This window comes from Manacus candei, unplaced genomic scaffold, assembly GCF_025592945.1.
Source record: "Manacus candei isolate 608988 ecotype Guabito, Panama unplaced genomic scaffold, ASM2559294v1 h1tg000050l, whole genome shotgun sequence".
Lineage (NCBI taxonomy): Eukaryota > Metazoa > Chordata > Aves > Passeriformes > Pipridae > Manacus > Manacus candei.
This window is the reverse complement of record NW_026138098.1, coordinates 9,366,074-9,382,500: the sequence shown is the minus strand read 5'-3', so window position 1 is coordinate 9,382,500 and position 16,427 is coordinate 9,366,074. Positions and strand designations below refer to the sequence as shown.

Genomic DNA, 16,427 nt, shown 5'->3' with positions numbered 1-16,427 from the left:
AGGTGCAGGACAGAAGCTTTACCCTTGCTCAGTTCAGCAATGCTCTCAGGTACCCCTTTTTATTCTCATTTAGGAGTAGCTTGGGAAAATTCAATAGCCAGGGTACCGTAATGTTATCTATCTTGAAGCTGCTCTTGCATCCCTTTTGCAGTAGGGTCAGTGTTTTACAGAAATATTAAATACTAAAGGAAAAGGGAGGAGGGGGAGAGACCAAAGCTAATGGTAAAGGTCTGCCAAATGTCACCTCAGTGTTACAATGACAAGAAAATACACTTTCCTTACAGCTCTCTCCCTAAGAAATTTGTTTTGAGGGATTTGACAATCTTGCAGATAAAGTGACTGCTTGCTACACTTAACTGATCATGCTCCCTCACGGCCGGCCGGCGTTTCCTCGCTGCACTTAGTAATACCTGCGCAACCTGGGTTGTAGTAGCATTGGCATTGATTTCCAAAGTAACTGCTTTTTAGCTGTTGTGAGCAGACATACCTGCGTGGGGGGGTGAAAGTCTTTTCCCCGCTCCCTGAAAGGATGATGGTAAAGTGCTATATTGCAAAAGACAGGAGGCTTCTCTAAATTTTGATAACTGCAGCCGACAATTTAGAAATAAGACACTTCTCACAGCCAACATGACAATGGATTTTGAGCACTCAGAAAACACCAGGCCAAAAAACTGGAGACATCTTGATCTTTTAAGACAGCTTTTCCAGTACTTTAAATGAAGGGGGGGAGCAGGGAAAGAAAAAGAGAGAGAAAAGCTGCAAGGAAAATAATACAAAGCCAGCACAATTGGCATCTAGACAGTAAAGAAAAAAAGTTTTTGAGGTTAACAGAAGGAAAGACAAAGCTGTTATGTACCCGAGGGATGCAATTTTAGTGGGAATGGAAGATTTGAGTGGTAAAGGAGGAGCGCTTGCCTCTGGGTTCTCTCTCTTCCAGCAGTTCGGCTGCTGGCATCTCAATTTGAATTGCTGGGTGAGTAGCACTTTCTGTGTGCACGCTTTCCGTCTTGACCACTGAACTTCTGATGTGACTTCTCTCCCTCTTCTCCTCTCTCCCTCTCCTTTTCTTTCCTCCTGCGTGGAATCAAAAAAAAATGGGGAGGGGGGGAGTGTGAGAAATCAAGCAAGCATCTCCAGCTGTGACCTTTGTTAGCAACGTTGTTTTTATTTATTTATTTTATGGTAATCGTCTTTTTTAGTGGGGGGAAGTGCGACTTTTCGATGCCGCTTTAATTTGACGGCAGAGGCGAGGAGCGAGCGCCGGTCTGTCGCGACACAATGGTGCAGCGGGACAGAGTTGTTGCACTCCTCCTCCGTGCCCTTCCCTCCACCTGGTTTTGGGGTTTGGTCGGCAGGGGGGAAAGAATTTTTTTTCTCATGCACCCAGGGTGGGATCGGGGTGTGTTGGGGAGGCGGTGTTTCAGAGCCCGGTGTGTGCAGCAGGTTTCGGGGGCTGATTTCTGGATGCTGAACAATGGTTACCAGCGAGGGAAAAGTGTGTGCGTGTGTAGAGCTGTGTTACATCCGCAGTCAGACAGTCACACAGTGACCATGACATCACTAGCTTTTCTTTTCTTTTTTTCCTTTGGGGCGGAGGGGGCCACTTCAAAGCTTTCTTCAGTTCAGTACGATATTTCCTTAACTCTGAAACCATGAAGGTAAAAATGTTTGGGTTTTGGGTTTTTTTTTCTTAAAAGAAGTTGGTTTGTGGCAGGGCACATATGTTACAGTTAAGGGGGTTTGGAGATGGAATGGTTTAACTCTTGTCATAACACAAAATGAGATTTCTTTTTTTAGTTATTAAAAGTAGTATATAGTATTTTTTATTGGGTGCTTTTGATCCTGTGTTTGGTTGGCACTCAGTTAAATTTTCTGAATTCTTCAGAAAGATCAGCTGTAATGTGAAAGATGAAAATTTTAGGGACACTGCATAAAAATGATTTCACCCAGTGTTAGAGGAATATGAAAAATAAGACTGAATGTTGATAAATATGAGATAACGTGTTTTAATACAGTGGTTCTGTGTTCGATATCAGAAGTCCATGAGACTTTTTTTTCCTCCTATTATTATATGTTACAGAAAGTTGAGCTACCCCTCAAGTTCTGTATATTACTCATAGTTATACACAGAAAATAGAAATGTATTGAAGAATTCTACAAAGCATCACATTTTCACTGATGGTTTTGTGGGAGTCTTGAGTTTTCTGCTGTTTTCTAAGCCTGCCAGGCTTGTTGACAGAGGCACTTGATTCAGGAGGAGGATTTCTATCACTTCAGTACTCTGTGGTACCTTTGCCTGAGTAGCTTAGTCGATTTATTTACCTTTTCTTGTATAAAACAAGGGATAAAATTCTGTAGAATTCACCTAAAATGGATTAATCTAAAAGGACAGTTATTTAGATGTTTCTTCTTTCACTGCATGTTGTTGCATATTCAGGTTTTATACGGCTGGTGATGAGATCTCATAAGAGTTTTACCTTTCGAGGAATTTTTTTTACTGGGACATGGGGTGAAAGGCCTGACAGCACTGTGTAAATGTGCCTGTTACTTTTATTCCAAAATGCTTGAAAGGTGTTTCAGTTCTGATGTGCATTTGATGTGACGTTTTTAGGGAAACTTTGTTGAATTTATTGAATAAGAATTAATTGATCTGGACTTACTTAATTTCATTGCTCAGTTGTTTTGTGCAGCATGTAATGTTTTTTAGCACATTAAAAAATGAAAAGATTTTTTAGAGCTTTGTTATTTTCTAAGTGATTTATTATACATTTGCTACATATGTTGCATATCGGTATTGAGCACAGTCCGCTATAATTTGCGAATATTGTGTTTTAAAAAGCTGTACTGAAAACTTGTCGTCATATCTTAAGGCACGTATATGCATATTAGTTTTTTAATAATACTGTTATTACTGAAATTGCCAAATACAAGAAGGTATAGGCATACGTGCTAATTTTTTTTCATATCTCCCCATTTTTTAACAGCCTCACATTCAAGTTCTTGCTGTAGACAGAAATCACAGATACCCTAATAAAAATCAGGAGCTATTTCTCCTACAGCGTATGTCTGTCTAGTGCTGAAATAAGTGATTTACAAGCAAGAGTTAAAACTGTTTATAATCTGGCATTTCAAAGAATGCTAGGCAGCAAGTAAAATTGCATGGCTAGGTATTCACACAAAACATGTAACAAATAAGGTCTATCTGGGCAATTGTGGACACTGTTTTGCTTATATTCACTTTGCTTCTCATCTTCTCTTAATTTTTGTGCTTGCATTGTTGCTCTGTGTCTCTCCCCTTTCTACCCCCTTTGTGTTCAGGACCCTTTCCCAAAGACCCGCTATGGTTTCACCAGTCTCTTTGCTCAGTGCTTGTGTATCCAGCACATCTTGTACTGGTACTGCTTAACCAAAAGGTGTTTTTCAGTTTTAGTCTAATATATGCCAAGTCTTTCTGCTTTTTTGCCTTGTTAGACATGAACGAAGGCTTGCCTGCTCTGCAGAGATAATATCTGTCTAGTAATTAAAATTAACTAAAGCATGCAAAGAAAGCACTGAGTATTTGTCATGTTGGGGAAGAAACTGTGCCTCTCCTTTTATAATGCAATAAATCTGGGCACCTCAATGCCTGAAACTTGAAGGGTCTGAGCACTGCGCTGTCCTCCTGGTATGGGAACATCCACCTGTTGATCAAATAATCTCTAATTTTGAGACTTGAGTGTAAGGCTTGGCTGGATACATGCAGGCCACAGTTCTGGGCTGTAGATGAGGTAACTGGTGTCCAAATTCATATGCCAAGGGTCAGGCAGAGCAGATGAGCAGAGTGCTTTCTCTTTATTAATAAAGCCTTAAGAGAATAAGTGAGGTAAAATCTAACTGTCATAAATTGATTCCAGGTGTTGCTGAAGGATCTCAAAATACACAGTTGTGTAGCAGGTGCTTGTCTGGATCTGACCTTAGAGTAACAACACATTGTGCAGGAGCGCAGCACTTAACTTGCATTTAAAACTCCAAGTTTCTTTTTTTTTTTTTTTACTTAAACACAGAAAACCCACCTCAAATACCATAGCACTAAAATTACAGTCCACAACAACTTTGAAAGCAAAGCGTGAGCACACTTAATAATGTTTTACTGCTAGTGTGTTTTATCCTTCTGCATCAGAACTAACAGGCGGTAATTAGATAGCTAAACCCCAGTCCTTTCCCTTGTACACTAGAGGATTTGGCGTATGCTAATTGTCACCAGATCATTTCACATAATTGCCTTTTGGCGAAATTAAGTGGAAATTTCCTGAACATCTTAAATCCTGACTTCCCCACCCCCTCCCCTCAGTACCTTCGCTCCCTGACAGGAAGGATGCTGAAAATGTCAAGCACGGTGGCTTAGTTCTCCAGCATGCAGGGGACACTTCATCAGAATTAAAGGGGGGGGAGGGCAGCAGGAAGAAAATGATTCTTTTCTTGAATGAATTGCTGGACACTTAAAGCCAGGAAGCTGATTTTGTTGTTTTGTCTGAGAGATTGCTAATAGACCACGGGGTTTTATTGGCAAGCCGGCAGTTCTTGCAGGAGCAGGTAGGCACTCACTGGCCTGGAAGTGGTCAAGGAGGGAGGGGGAAGAAACAGAAGGTTGCAAAAGTGTGTGTGTTCTGCCCCATCTCCCCTTTTTTTATTTATTTATTAAGGATAGGGTAGTGGGGGTGTTGTTTTTTTTTTAAAGCTCTGTCTAGGGAGAGTATTGTCCCAGCACATGGTTGTCTGTGCTCCTGTAATCGTTGTGTGAAAGAGGAAAATGAACCTTTTTTTAGCAGGGCAAGTTGTGGTTATCAATGGAGGCCTTGTCTCCTGCTACAATGGGTAGTTAGCTTAGGGCAGGACCTTAGGCAGGCATCAACTACATTAAACTGAGAAAGGGCTCAGGCCGCTGTATCAACCATAATGGAGCAAGGGGAAGTAGTTTTCAGGAGAGAATGCTTAGTCAGGTGTGAGAACATCCTTAAAAAAGCTGTGACTCCACTAGCTAAACAGGGCTGGGTAAAATTGAATCTTCAATTTTTTTTCGGGAAATGCTTCATCACTGGCATTGTAATTTTATGCACAGGAAGGGGATGAGTTCTGAGTTTCATACAACTGGTGGGTTTGGTTGGTTTTAGCTTTTCACTTAACCTGAATGGTTTGCAGTTTCCTTGTTGGAGTTTGGGGTGCCACCCAGAGCGGCTGCTGATGTGGGTGTTCCCCAGGACCAGAGTGATCTTATTGATGCTCTGCTTATTGATGCTCTGCTTTGGGTGTTGGCAATCCTGGCTGGAAGCAGAAGAATATTCCAATATTTGCAGCAATATTTTGGGATTTGCCTTTACTTTAAACTTAATTTTCTGATTTGTGTCCGGGGGTTGAGAGTGAGGGTGGTGTAAGGGTGTCATTCCAAGGTAGAATCAGGGAGAGATCAACGTTTAGAAAAAAAGAGACTCCCCTTTTATGAGCATTTTTGGAGCTGCAGAGCAGCTCAGGAGCATCTGTTAGCATTTCACTGGCCACAGTCAGCATAACTGCAATGGCACCATCTGGAAAATGCAGAAAAACAATTTATAAACCTATTTTTTTAATGTGAACTGGTATTGAATGGTGCTCTTTGCTAAGCCCAGGGAGCAACTCCAGGAGAGCCTGCTAATTCAAGACCACTGTCGACCTTCTACATCCACCCTGGAGGAGGGGAAAAGGCTGACAAACCCTCTTCTGTGCTGCTTTTGTTTTATTGTATTAGGCTCATAAAAGCACTTTCAGGGCCCATCTTTCTTCAGCAGAAAAGGAAAGCAATGGGGAAACAGGGAAGAGGAGGACATGGCAAAAAGACAGGCGGAGCTCTAGCTCCATTTGTTTTCAGTGTCTCTTGATTAATAGGTTTTAAGGTGGATGGTGAACTCTCATTCCTCTGGTAGTGGAGGAAGGGGAGGGGACTCTGGGGGTCTGGGACACAAATACCTGATCAGTCCCTCCCGTGCCATGTTCCTGGCTGTGGGTGGCAGAGAGTGCCTGCTGGACTGCAGCACATCCCTGCCTCCCAAGCAGGACTGCAAGCTTTGAGTACATTTAAAAGGTCACCCAGGTCGGGGAAAGGGGTCTCTCCCTGGCTGCAGCCATGGGAGTTGTGCTGGCGGTCACCAGAGTTTCAGGCTGGGCTGGGACAGGAGCATCCCCCCTGTCCTGCCCTTGGCTGCTCGGCCGGGGACGTGTTGGAGCAGAGTCAGGCTGAGGGCTTTGACCGCTGCGGTGCTGCAATGGCATGATGGCTTGTTTTCAGCCTGGGTGGCTTTTTTTTCCAGACCTGCTTTTACTAAACCCGTGCTATCCCAGTGAGGACAAACCCTCTGGTGTCTCTGGCATGTTTTTTCTGATTTTGAGTTGATACCGTGATTTTATTACCAAAGCCAAACAAGGTATGAATTTGCAAACAGAAATTGCAGTAGCAAACTCTTCCTGTTTAAAGGTTGGTTTCTCTTTGTGTGCTAAACAATACAATGTTTCATCTTGTGCAAGTCTTATGATGCTTTCAGAGACTTAGGAACTATTGATTTATACAGCATGTATTAACTTCTTCAATAAATGGGGAGTATTCATCAGTGGGGTGTATTAAATTGGGCTGTATACGCATAGAAGTATCTTTCATCCTGTTAATGAAATGTCCTTACCATGCAACAAAGACTAATACACAGCAATTTATACACACAATCCCCTGCAGTTTAAATTTGAAGTTAGATGTTGGGGTTTTTTTTGTTACCTAAAGGCACCTATCAGAACTTAGGCTAAATGGATCTCAGTATTCCTCTGAAACATTTATCAGTCCAAAATTTGTTGTGGTTTTGGTGTGGGGTTTTTTTCATTCTAGAGCTCCATTATTGTTTAAAGTTATCTGTATTTAAGCACTCCCAGAAGCATTTCAAATTCATACAGAGAGATTTAGTAGTAGAGCTCCTATGGGGACAATTTCCTCTGGTTTGCTTTAGGCAGCAGTTATCAAGAAAAGCAAGCTTCTCTTGGTTTTTTGCAATTCTTTACCATGCCCTCTAACCCAGCGTATAAGACCTCAGCTTTCAATGGAGAGGGGTGATTTATCAGCAGATGACTTGGTACTATGTAGATGCTGGGATTTCTGTCTAGAAATCTCCATTCGTTCCTGTCCTGTTACCACATGCCCTGATGCTAATCTGTTCCTACCAGTGCAACTCCCCTGTCTGTGCCTGACATAGCCATAAATGGAGTTCTTCAACTTGCCAGATAAATTCCTGCTTCTCACAATGGCTTTTAGCTTAAAACTGCCCTTGATAAAGTACTCACAAATGTATATTGGAGAAGGACCTTTTGCAGGAGCATGTCTAAGGTCATCTAATAGGTGTCTCCTATTGATGGCTTCTGTGGTTTACCTTTCACTGCCAGTGGATGGGGTTAGGACCACACTTGTTACTCAGGCAGAGCTCCCATTGACTTCAAAGGAAGATGCATGTGCAGGATTAATCCTGCTCTTCCCCAGCTTGTCCTTTCTTTTTCTCTTTCCCAAGGAAGCTAAGTTAACTTCAGGAATGGTATTTTTAAAGAGCAGCTTATTTAGCATATTGTGCATGATTAGCTTGGCTTGCAAATTGTGTGTGCTGTTTTGAGGGGAGTTATGGTCCTTTTTCCCCAGTGTGTGATAAACAGTGCAAAATGTAATGGAAACCTGGCCCTGGGTAGTGATGCAGATGCAGACTGATTCTCAGGGAAGTGGATCACACTCCTCTGTCCCAGAGAGCATATTTTTGAGCATGTATATGACAGTTTCCACCTTTCCCCCAGTACATTTTCCCCACACCTCTGCCCCAGCATCATCAGAATGCAAAAAAGTATCCTACACTTGCATCCAGTACCTTTATGAGTTTTCTGTTTGAGTGCAGGGCAGTCACCCGAATAAAAATGACTTACCTGGGGAAAAGTTTGCAGGCTTAAGGTTCAAACTCTTACTTGTTGATCTTTCTTTATTCTTCTGTTTGCTTTTTATTTTTCTCTGAAACATGTTAAGTAAAATACATCATAATGTAGCACCTGTTCTATTTTGTGGAGATATTGCGGGCAGCCTTGGTATATCAAAGCAGTGAGTGGTAGTTTCCCACAGTTTACGTGTAACCACCTATGGTATATCTGGCTTTGGTGATAGAGGCATGTCAGACCAGCTTTCCTCTTATGTGTTGTTTCTTGTTTTTTGGCTTAAGTCTGACTCTCTAATGTTATTCTATCACTTACATATTTTTTTAACTAACCAGTTCCAGTTTCTATGAAAATAAGCTCTCTGTGGAAGACATCCCTTAACGTCTGCTAGGGTCTGAGTGAGGTTTATTTGCAATGATGTGAAGAGTTGGGAGAGTACAAAACTACAGCATGTATTAACTTCTTCAATAAGTGGGGCCACGCTGTGGGTCACCTAGCAGCATGAGTTCACACAATTCTTGGCCAGAAAAAATACCTCTTATTGGAAGTGATAATTTTTGTGAACCTGATCAACTGGTCATTTGGCTTGTAATGTCATGTGTTGTTGAGTAGATGCTTGCCTCTTTGTGTGGTGTGTAATACAGTTTGTCACATGAAGCCTGTGCCAAAGCTTTCAGTTACTTTTGGAGTGCTTAGGTGTTGGTTCACTTCAAAGAAAACAGATATTGGAGTAGAGCGTCTCCTTTGGCTTTTTTAACTTTGAGAGCTAAATCATCATAATTTCTCTGATGTGAAACCACTATGGATCTGTGCGGCCAGAAATTGTCCTTGGCTGTTCAACTGGCAGAAGATCTGACCTACAACCCCACTAACACAACGTGCTGTAATGTGTAGCATTGGCTGTCGTGACCATGCTCTGTCCTGCGTGGTGGCCGCTTGATATGGGAATCCCATGTGCCACGTGTGCAGTGTTGAAGGGGAATCACCTCTTGTAAGGGCTGCAAAAAGAGATGAACATGGTGAAGGACACGGTAAAAGCTGTGGGAAGCACAAGCACTGCTCTTGGCTTGCTTCTTTTGGATGCACACTTTTTTCTGCAGGCTATCAAAGGAGTGAGCTCAATAGCTGCATAGGGCAGGGGCTGGGGCTGGGGGAGCCTCATGTTGTGGGGCAGGCTGCAAGAGCCAAAGGTGCTTCACTTGACCAAAGCATGATGGAGGGACTTCTTGTTTATTCAGGGACAACAGATATTTCTTTTCCTCCTTGCTCTCAGTTTGTCTTCCCTCTTCCTTCCCCCCCAGTCTTGAAACTCATTCCCAGAGAATAACCGAATTATTTTTGAAATGCTTTTAAGGTGTGCTCAGAGCGTTGGAAGTGAGATCAGATAATACCTTCTCTAAAGCAGCACAGGGAGGATGTATGTTTGGGGGTGCTGGGGGATCAAGCAGTGGGTTTGGAGCCATCCTTGAGCAGGAGAGAGAGCAGGAGAGTGCTGGCAGACCCTGAACAGCAGCGGCGCTATCGTGGCCACCGTGCTATCACTGCTTTATTTTAATGTGATTCCTTTTACTTGATGTTAATGCAAGTTGTTCCTTACTTAAAGTAATAAAAGGAAATGAAGACACATTCTAAAATGAAACCTGACTCTAATCCATTCATCATCTAATACCAGCCTCTTTATCTTTGCTGGTACCTAATCTGGTTAAATGTCCCTGTTGTAGGATTTTAGTGAAAATCCTCTATGGGGAATAGGGTTTTTTGCAATTGGATTACTTGCAGTAAATGGTCCAGTGGTTCGCTTGTTTCAGCTTAATTTTTTCTTTGTGATCTTGTAAGGGTAAGTTACAGTTCAGCCTGCCTTTTCGTTTCATTCATTCACTCCTTTTTTTTTTTTTTTTTTTAAATTGTTGTTAAGAAAAAGATCTTTTTTCCCCAAAGCTAGGAATGTGACGGGGAAAACCTCCTGATATCTGCGTGATTATTCCCCCCACAAGAGTGTTAATTTCAATGTCTTTATCTGGGGGTTTTTGCCATTATTTATATAGCTGAATATTTTAGCAGCCTAATTAATCGGTATCCAGTTTCCATTTATTAGCGCTCTCTGATGAATTGATAATTAATCAGCTCTTCTAAAATATATATATAAAATATGCAGGTGATCACTTGTCAGCTTAATGCTTGCTGATGAAGGGAATACTCCAGCACTACAAAGGCTTTTTATCTGGAGTATTTGCAATGAGCAGTAAAATGCAGAACTGAAAGTGAGGACAGGAAGGGGAGAGGAAAAGACCTACAGGTCAGTGAGCATTTGGGTCTCGTGCTAATTAAATGGGGGACTCTCTCAGGCCCTCACTGAGGAGTCTGCCTGCATCTTGGAGGTGAAGCACAAGATTATATAATAAAAAGGAAAAATTTTAAAGAATTACTGTTGCTCTGTACAGGAGCTCGACAGGTCAAAAAGATTAAAGAACCTCAACAGCAGGAAAAGTGTGTGAGGAGGTTTTAAGCAAGAGGGTGGGAAAACTGCAAGGGTAACACCAAGAAGGGACCTGGAAAAGTCTGAGGATCATGTTGAAATTGTGGCTACTCAGATTTCTATATATCATGCCTTGTGCTGCAGTGGGAAGGAATAGCCATCGCTGCTCTAATGCCTTCGACCTTTTTTTTTCTCTTGACAGTCTAACAAAGTGCCAGTTGTGCAGCACCCACACCATGTACACCCTCTTACGCCGCTTATCACATACAGCAATGAGCACTTCACACCAGGAAACCCTCCTCCACACTTACCAGCTGACGTAGATCCCAAAACAGGTAGGTGGGAAATAGTTTGGGGGGCTTTTTGAGAGGGAGTGGGTGGATCTTTCAATTTTGCGTATTAGAGGAGAGGAGTGCAGGAGATGGATTTCCCATACTGGAACACCAAAGGGGGCATGTAAAATGTCAGACCCAGACAAAATAGTTTCTTTTTAAGCCAATTAGGCTTCAGAAGGAAACCTACTGGGTGAATTTTCATAAAGCTTCTGCAGGGTGACACCAGAGTTGCATGTGTGGGGTCGTTTGCAGATGTGTTTCTTTGCAAGAATGATACCCCACCTAGTAGTTCGATCTACCAAGTGCTTGGTTTGCATGCACGACCCCGAGAATTAAACATGTACGTTCTGTGATCTGCACTTACAGAATTGCAGCTGGAATTCTAAAGGTGGTGGGTCATGACCGGTTTCAAAATGAATCTCTTTTAATTCCCCAAATCCCATTGTTTCTGTGTCAGGAGTTCAGCCATTTTTCTTCTATAATGTTGAATTTTCATCCACTGTAACTACTTAGCTCCAGCTTTACGCTTGCAACTCTTTTCCCCAATGTAAGTCTACCCAACTCTAAGTTCAGCCTGAAGGGCAGTCTGCTTGAATATAGAGCACCACGTAAAACCCTGACTAGATTTATTGGTGTTACAGAGTAGAATTTACATGTTATTCTAACTTTTTAAGAGTCCTTGTTTAACCTGAGGTCTCAAAGAAGTCAAACAGTGTCAATCTTCTTTCTTCAAGCTGCATTGAGTTCCTAGTGACAGTGGTTTTGGTTTTGTTAATCCAAATCCCATCTAGTTAATTGGAAAGTTCATCAGAAACAGAATTCATGTTAAACGAGTCACTCTGTGTCAGCTCTAACTTATGCAGATAATTTATTTAAACTACAGCCTTTGAATGACGCTGTGCATTAGCTGGTTTTCACTCCCTACACTTTCACTGGGGCCCCCTTTTAATTGTGCCTTAATGCTATAACTTCACGTGGCTTGAAAGGAATCCATCTCACCATCCCTGGGTATTGCAAGTGAATGGCATAGTCAACCTCTCATTTAAATAATGGTAGTACAGGGAATAGCTTTTAAATGGTTATCGTAAAACATATGATTAACGTCTGTAGACTGTTTACTTTTCTTCTGTGAACATTCTTTCAAGTGTGCAAATAGCTCACTGGATGGTTAAAGCCCAGTTAATCTGTTTGGGTTTTGTAATGGAGAAAAAGCGATGTCTGCATGAAAATGTCACACAAGGAGATTTAATTTAGAGATTAAAAGCTTCCCAAGTGACTTAAAAAAATAGGTTTTAGCCATGAATACAGTACCTCTTCCTTTTAATGCTCTCTGTTTTAATTTTGCTTCTGCTGTGTAATTGTGCTCTGGCTTGTTAATTGAAAGACCCAGTCTTGTAACCCTTACTCCTCTGAGTAATTCCTACTTGCTCTTAAGGTAAGGAGCATTAATATTTAAGGCTTGTGTCTGGAGCTGGTTTCTGCTTTCCAAGTAGGAACTGCACCAGATTCAGAGAGGATAGGTGGGCTCTCTGTCCTCCCCTGCACACCTTCAACATCTACCCCTGGTTATACCAAGCATTTCCAGGGGCTTTCACCTCCACTCCTAGGTTTCGGGATAGGTTTCCTAAGTTTGCTCAAAAGCAAACATCATTTGCAATTTTAGTGACTTCTAAACTGATTTTGGAGATTACTTTGGAATAATGCCATGTTATTGAGTACCCAGTCAGTATTTGGTCTCTTGGCTGACTTTGAGACTAAAATAACCATGAAGTTGTTACAGGACCCATCTTTCTGTTGAGCATGTAAGACAGTATCTAGTACGGCATCACACCAAAATTATAACTGAGATTTCTAAATTCTAAATAACAAAATAACTATCTCTGATTGGAGAGGTGACTGAGAGAGCGAATAATATCATTTTTTTGGTTGAATATCATTTAAGAAAATGCCAGGAGGCTCACTTTATAAAATAAGAGTGTGAAACAGCCTTTGGAAACCCAAAGTGAAGGCACAAGTATTGTAATAAAAATAAATTGATAGAAATTTAGAAACAAATGTGTTTTTTCTTTATATTTTAGTTATTTCCACGTCTCTGTACTGATGCTGCTTTATGTTCCTCTTCTGTAGGAATTCCAAGGCCTCCACATCCTCCAGATATATCTCCTTATTATCCATTATCACCGGGCACTGTAGGACAAATCCCCCATCCGCTAGGATGGTTAGTACCACAGTAAGGAGTTCCATTTTTTTCATTTCCTTTTTCTTTTTCTGATGTGTAAAATTTGTGTAAAAATATGTGTGTGTGTGTGTGTGCGTGTGCGCGCATTGAGTTTTGCCGAACTTGTTTGCCAACTGCCACTTCACTGAGTGTTATGAATTTACCCACTTCATGAAGGTTGATTAAAACTTACGCCAGGTCATGTGGTCTTAAACAGACATGAGAAATTGGACACAGCTTTGCATGTCATCCCAACTGGCTGATGGCTTGTGAAGCATGAATTTTTAAACTCTTCTGAAGAAATGTCCTTTCCTTGTTATTGCCCTTATGCTGCGCCACGTGGGTTTTTTTCAGATTTGATTTTCTGAGGACTCAGGGTGGTTCTCACGGACCCTTTTTTTTTACCAGGGCCATATTCACTACAAATGTGCAGTTTTAAATTTCATTTGCCTTCTCTGTTGAAAGTACTTTCAATTTTCTTGTGAAACAGTAGAGCTTTGCATCGGCCAGTGAACAGGATTCCTAGTCGAGATGTGGCTGGGCAGCTGGCAGTTGGCATCTGAGGAATGGAATTTTCTTGCAAACAAGAAAGAGGAATTAGTTTACTTTAAAACTGGCCAAGAAAAAAGCTGTGGAAAGTTAGCTTGAAGTTTTGTTTTCTTTTCAGTTCCTCATATCCCACTTGCAGAGCCTTGTTGGATATGAGACTCCCTCCAGTAACTGGGTCCTTATTTTCTTTTTTTTCTTATGTTGCCCTCTCTTCAATGGGTTTATAATACATTTAAGCACTGCCTAAGCCTTTTGTGTAGTATATTTGATTTAAATACTTATAAAATCCATTTGTATTTCTGGATACAAGAGTTTGCTGCATTATAAATCAAGACTGTTACCCTCTTTTTCTCACAAATTGGGATGATTGTATTCCAGAAATGAATTGCCCAAAGCTCAGAATAGTTTGCTCCTGCTTGAGGTTGTTTGGCCAGCTGTGCTAAAATACCTCTCCACAAGTTTACCCTCCTTGAGGAATTGGAGTTGACATCCCATAGGAGAGCAGGGGGTCCCCACATACTTCCTGGCAGGTTTTGGGCAGGGAGAGCTGGTGGCATCAGAGGCTTTTGGGGCCTTTCTCAAGCACAGAAGTGTTGATGCAGGAGAGCTGGAGCTCAGACGTTGGCCACAGCAGCCCACTTCTGGCCATTTTGTGGGCTGCCTTTCCTTATGGGGTGGTCATGCAGCTTGCTTGGGTAGAGGCTCTTCCAAGAGTGAGGCATCAGCTTTCAGCAGTCCATCAGCTCTCTGCAGAAGGCTTCTTCTCCAGAAGAGCTCATCATGAGCAGAAGAAAAACCCAGAACATTTCTCCCTGAAATCTGAAATTCCTCCCCATTTGTGGTGACTTACTTTACATGTAGGACACCTTGAACATTGGTAGAGTGCATATCAGCTCCTTTTCTTTTTCTTGCTTGCTTGCAGGGCCTAGCTGCAGTACAACCATCTCATGCTCCTCTGTTACAGCTGCTTAGCTCAAGTTTGCACAGTAACAGCCTCAGCATTTAAAACAAACATACTCAGCTAGTGCCAAAAGTCAGGAACATGAAAGACATGAGAGCGCAGGGAAGAAACTCCTCACTGTCATTGACCTGTGCCTCATTGCTCATCTGTGTCTCAGACCTTACATCTGTATGTGTGCAGACATGGGTTTGTCCTCCTTGAGCCTCATACCATGGCTCCAAAGCACATAAATGTTTCCTCATGTGGCCAGTGTCACCAGCCAAGTGCTAATGGCCACATCTGTCACTGGAAGACTCTCATCATCACTGCTGGTTTAAACAGGTCAATACCCATAGTGTGCTTCCTACACACAGCTCTTACAGCTTCTCGAAGTGGTTTTTTTTTGAGGGGTGATACCATGACATTCACTTTTGGTCTAGGAGAGTAGCATGGCCAACTTCACAGAAGTAACCCAAGGTTTTCATTTCCCCTCTCATTGCTACTTGTGCTTCACCATCAAGTTCCCAACCCATCTATCCTCAGCTGGCCTGCATGTTTCTGGCATAGAGCCCTCCCCAAAAGTATCTTGCCCAGTCAGATGATATATTTGAAGGACAGATGAAACGAGCAAGCCAGCACAGACAAACCTCCATCAGAAAAAGTTGTGTGTCTTTCATGAGGATGCTGTTTTGCATGTTGCTGTATTTTTTAATTATTGTAATGAGGTGTGATTGTCTATTGGTTACCCACAATACTTCTTGGGGACTCTCCCCCGGTAACTCTTGTCAACACTTGTTAATCTGACAAAAGGCTACAAATTAAGCTCTGTTAATTTAATGTTTTCTCACCGAGATCTAAATACCGAAAGAGGCCCAAAGCGCAACTGAAGTCCTTTGATTCACTGTACTTTATTTTGGTATAAATTTACATTCATTATTGTTTTCCTTTGGATGTGTAGCCCTCAATTAGTGTGATGGCTCCATTAAAGCAAGCGAGACTTCGCCTTTAATTATTACAACAAAACACCTAGTTTCAGCTTGGGGAGAGGGTCTCTATTGACATAAGCAGAGGTTATAAAATTTAATTAGCCATTCCTATCAGATTTATGGCATTCAAATTGTTCTGTGTTTCTTTCCTTTGATCCTTGCTGTACAATCCCCAAGATTTTTGTTCTGATCAAATGAGAATAAAGCTTACTGTGCAGAGAGAAGTTTTTTGTTGTGTGGTTTTTTTTTTAAACCCTTTTTTTCTTTCTCTCATTCTCTCTTTCCCTTCTCTTTTGCCAGGCAAGGTCAGCCAGTGTACCCAATCACGACAGGGGGTTTCCGCCACCCTTACCCAACAGCTCTGACCGTCAATGCTTCCATGTCAAGGTGAGTTTAAATACTGAGGTCCTAAACCCAGAGCAAATGTAACTCCTCCTACTCTCTCCGGAGTGCATTTCATCTAGGCAACATAATTCTGAAAGCGCTTTGGTGGGGTGGAGGAGGAGAAGGGAGAGGGGTACCTTCCCATATGAGGAGAAGGTGGTGTCCTAATGTTGTCACTGGGCTTCAAGGATTTGTTTTTGAGGGAGAGGTGGAGGTGCAAGAAGTCATCTTTAAAAGCCAAACTAAATGAAAGAGCTGGGAGAATGTAATGTTAAAAAAGCAAGGAGAAGTCAAGCTACCTTTTGCTTTCTCAGTGACTACCAACCAGAGCAGCGCTCTGTGTGCGAGAGGGAGGTCTCGGGAGGGAAGAGGACTGCTCTTCAAGCAGAGTTGGGAGGAAGGTTATTGCGCTGTGTTTTCCCCTACCAAAGCTCCAAACACTGATAGTCGACATAAAAGGGCCTGCTTGACCCTCTAAAGCTTTAGAAGTATATATTTCTCCCCCTCCCTACCTCCAATTAATTCCATCTAATTTTCCAGGGGCTGCTAGTTTTATTTACAAACTGGTTGGCAGCACTATGTT

General features: G+C 42.0%; 1 protein-coding gene across 26 annotated transcripts in view; it reads left to right on the top strand.

Annotated features, from left to right (window-relative positions):
* Nucleotides 1-16,427, top strand: part of TCF7L2 (transcription factor 7 like 2) — a 176,392-nt gene that overhangs the window by 137,810 nt on the left and 22,155 nt on the right. For 21 of the 26 annotated variants that reach the window (XM_051799885.1, XM_051799883.1, XM_051799884.1 and 18 more), the window contains 3 exons: nucleotides 10,635-10,767; nucleotides 12,895-12,997; nucleotides 15,761-15,847. In XM_051799885.1, coding sequence (XP_051655845.1) covers nucleotides 10,635-10,767; nucleotides 12,895-12,997; nucleotides 15,761-15,847 — 323 coding nt within the window. The remainder of the gene's footprint in view (nucleotides 1-10,634; nucleotides 10,768-12,894; nucleotides 12,998-15,760; nucleotides 15,848-16,427) is intronic. The other 5 variants (XM_051799888.1, XM_051799880.1, XM_051799878.1 and 2 more) reach the window with 1 other exon arrangement.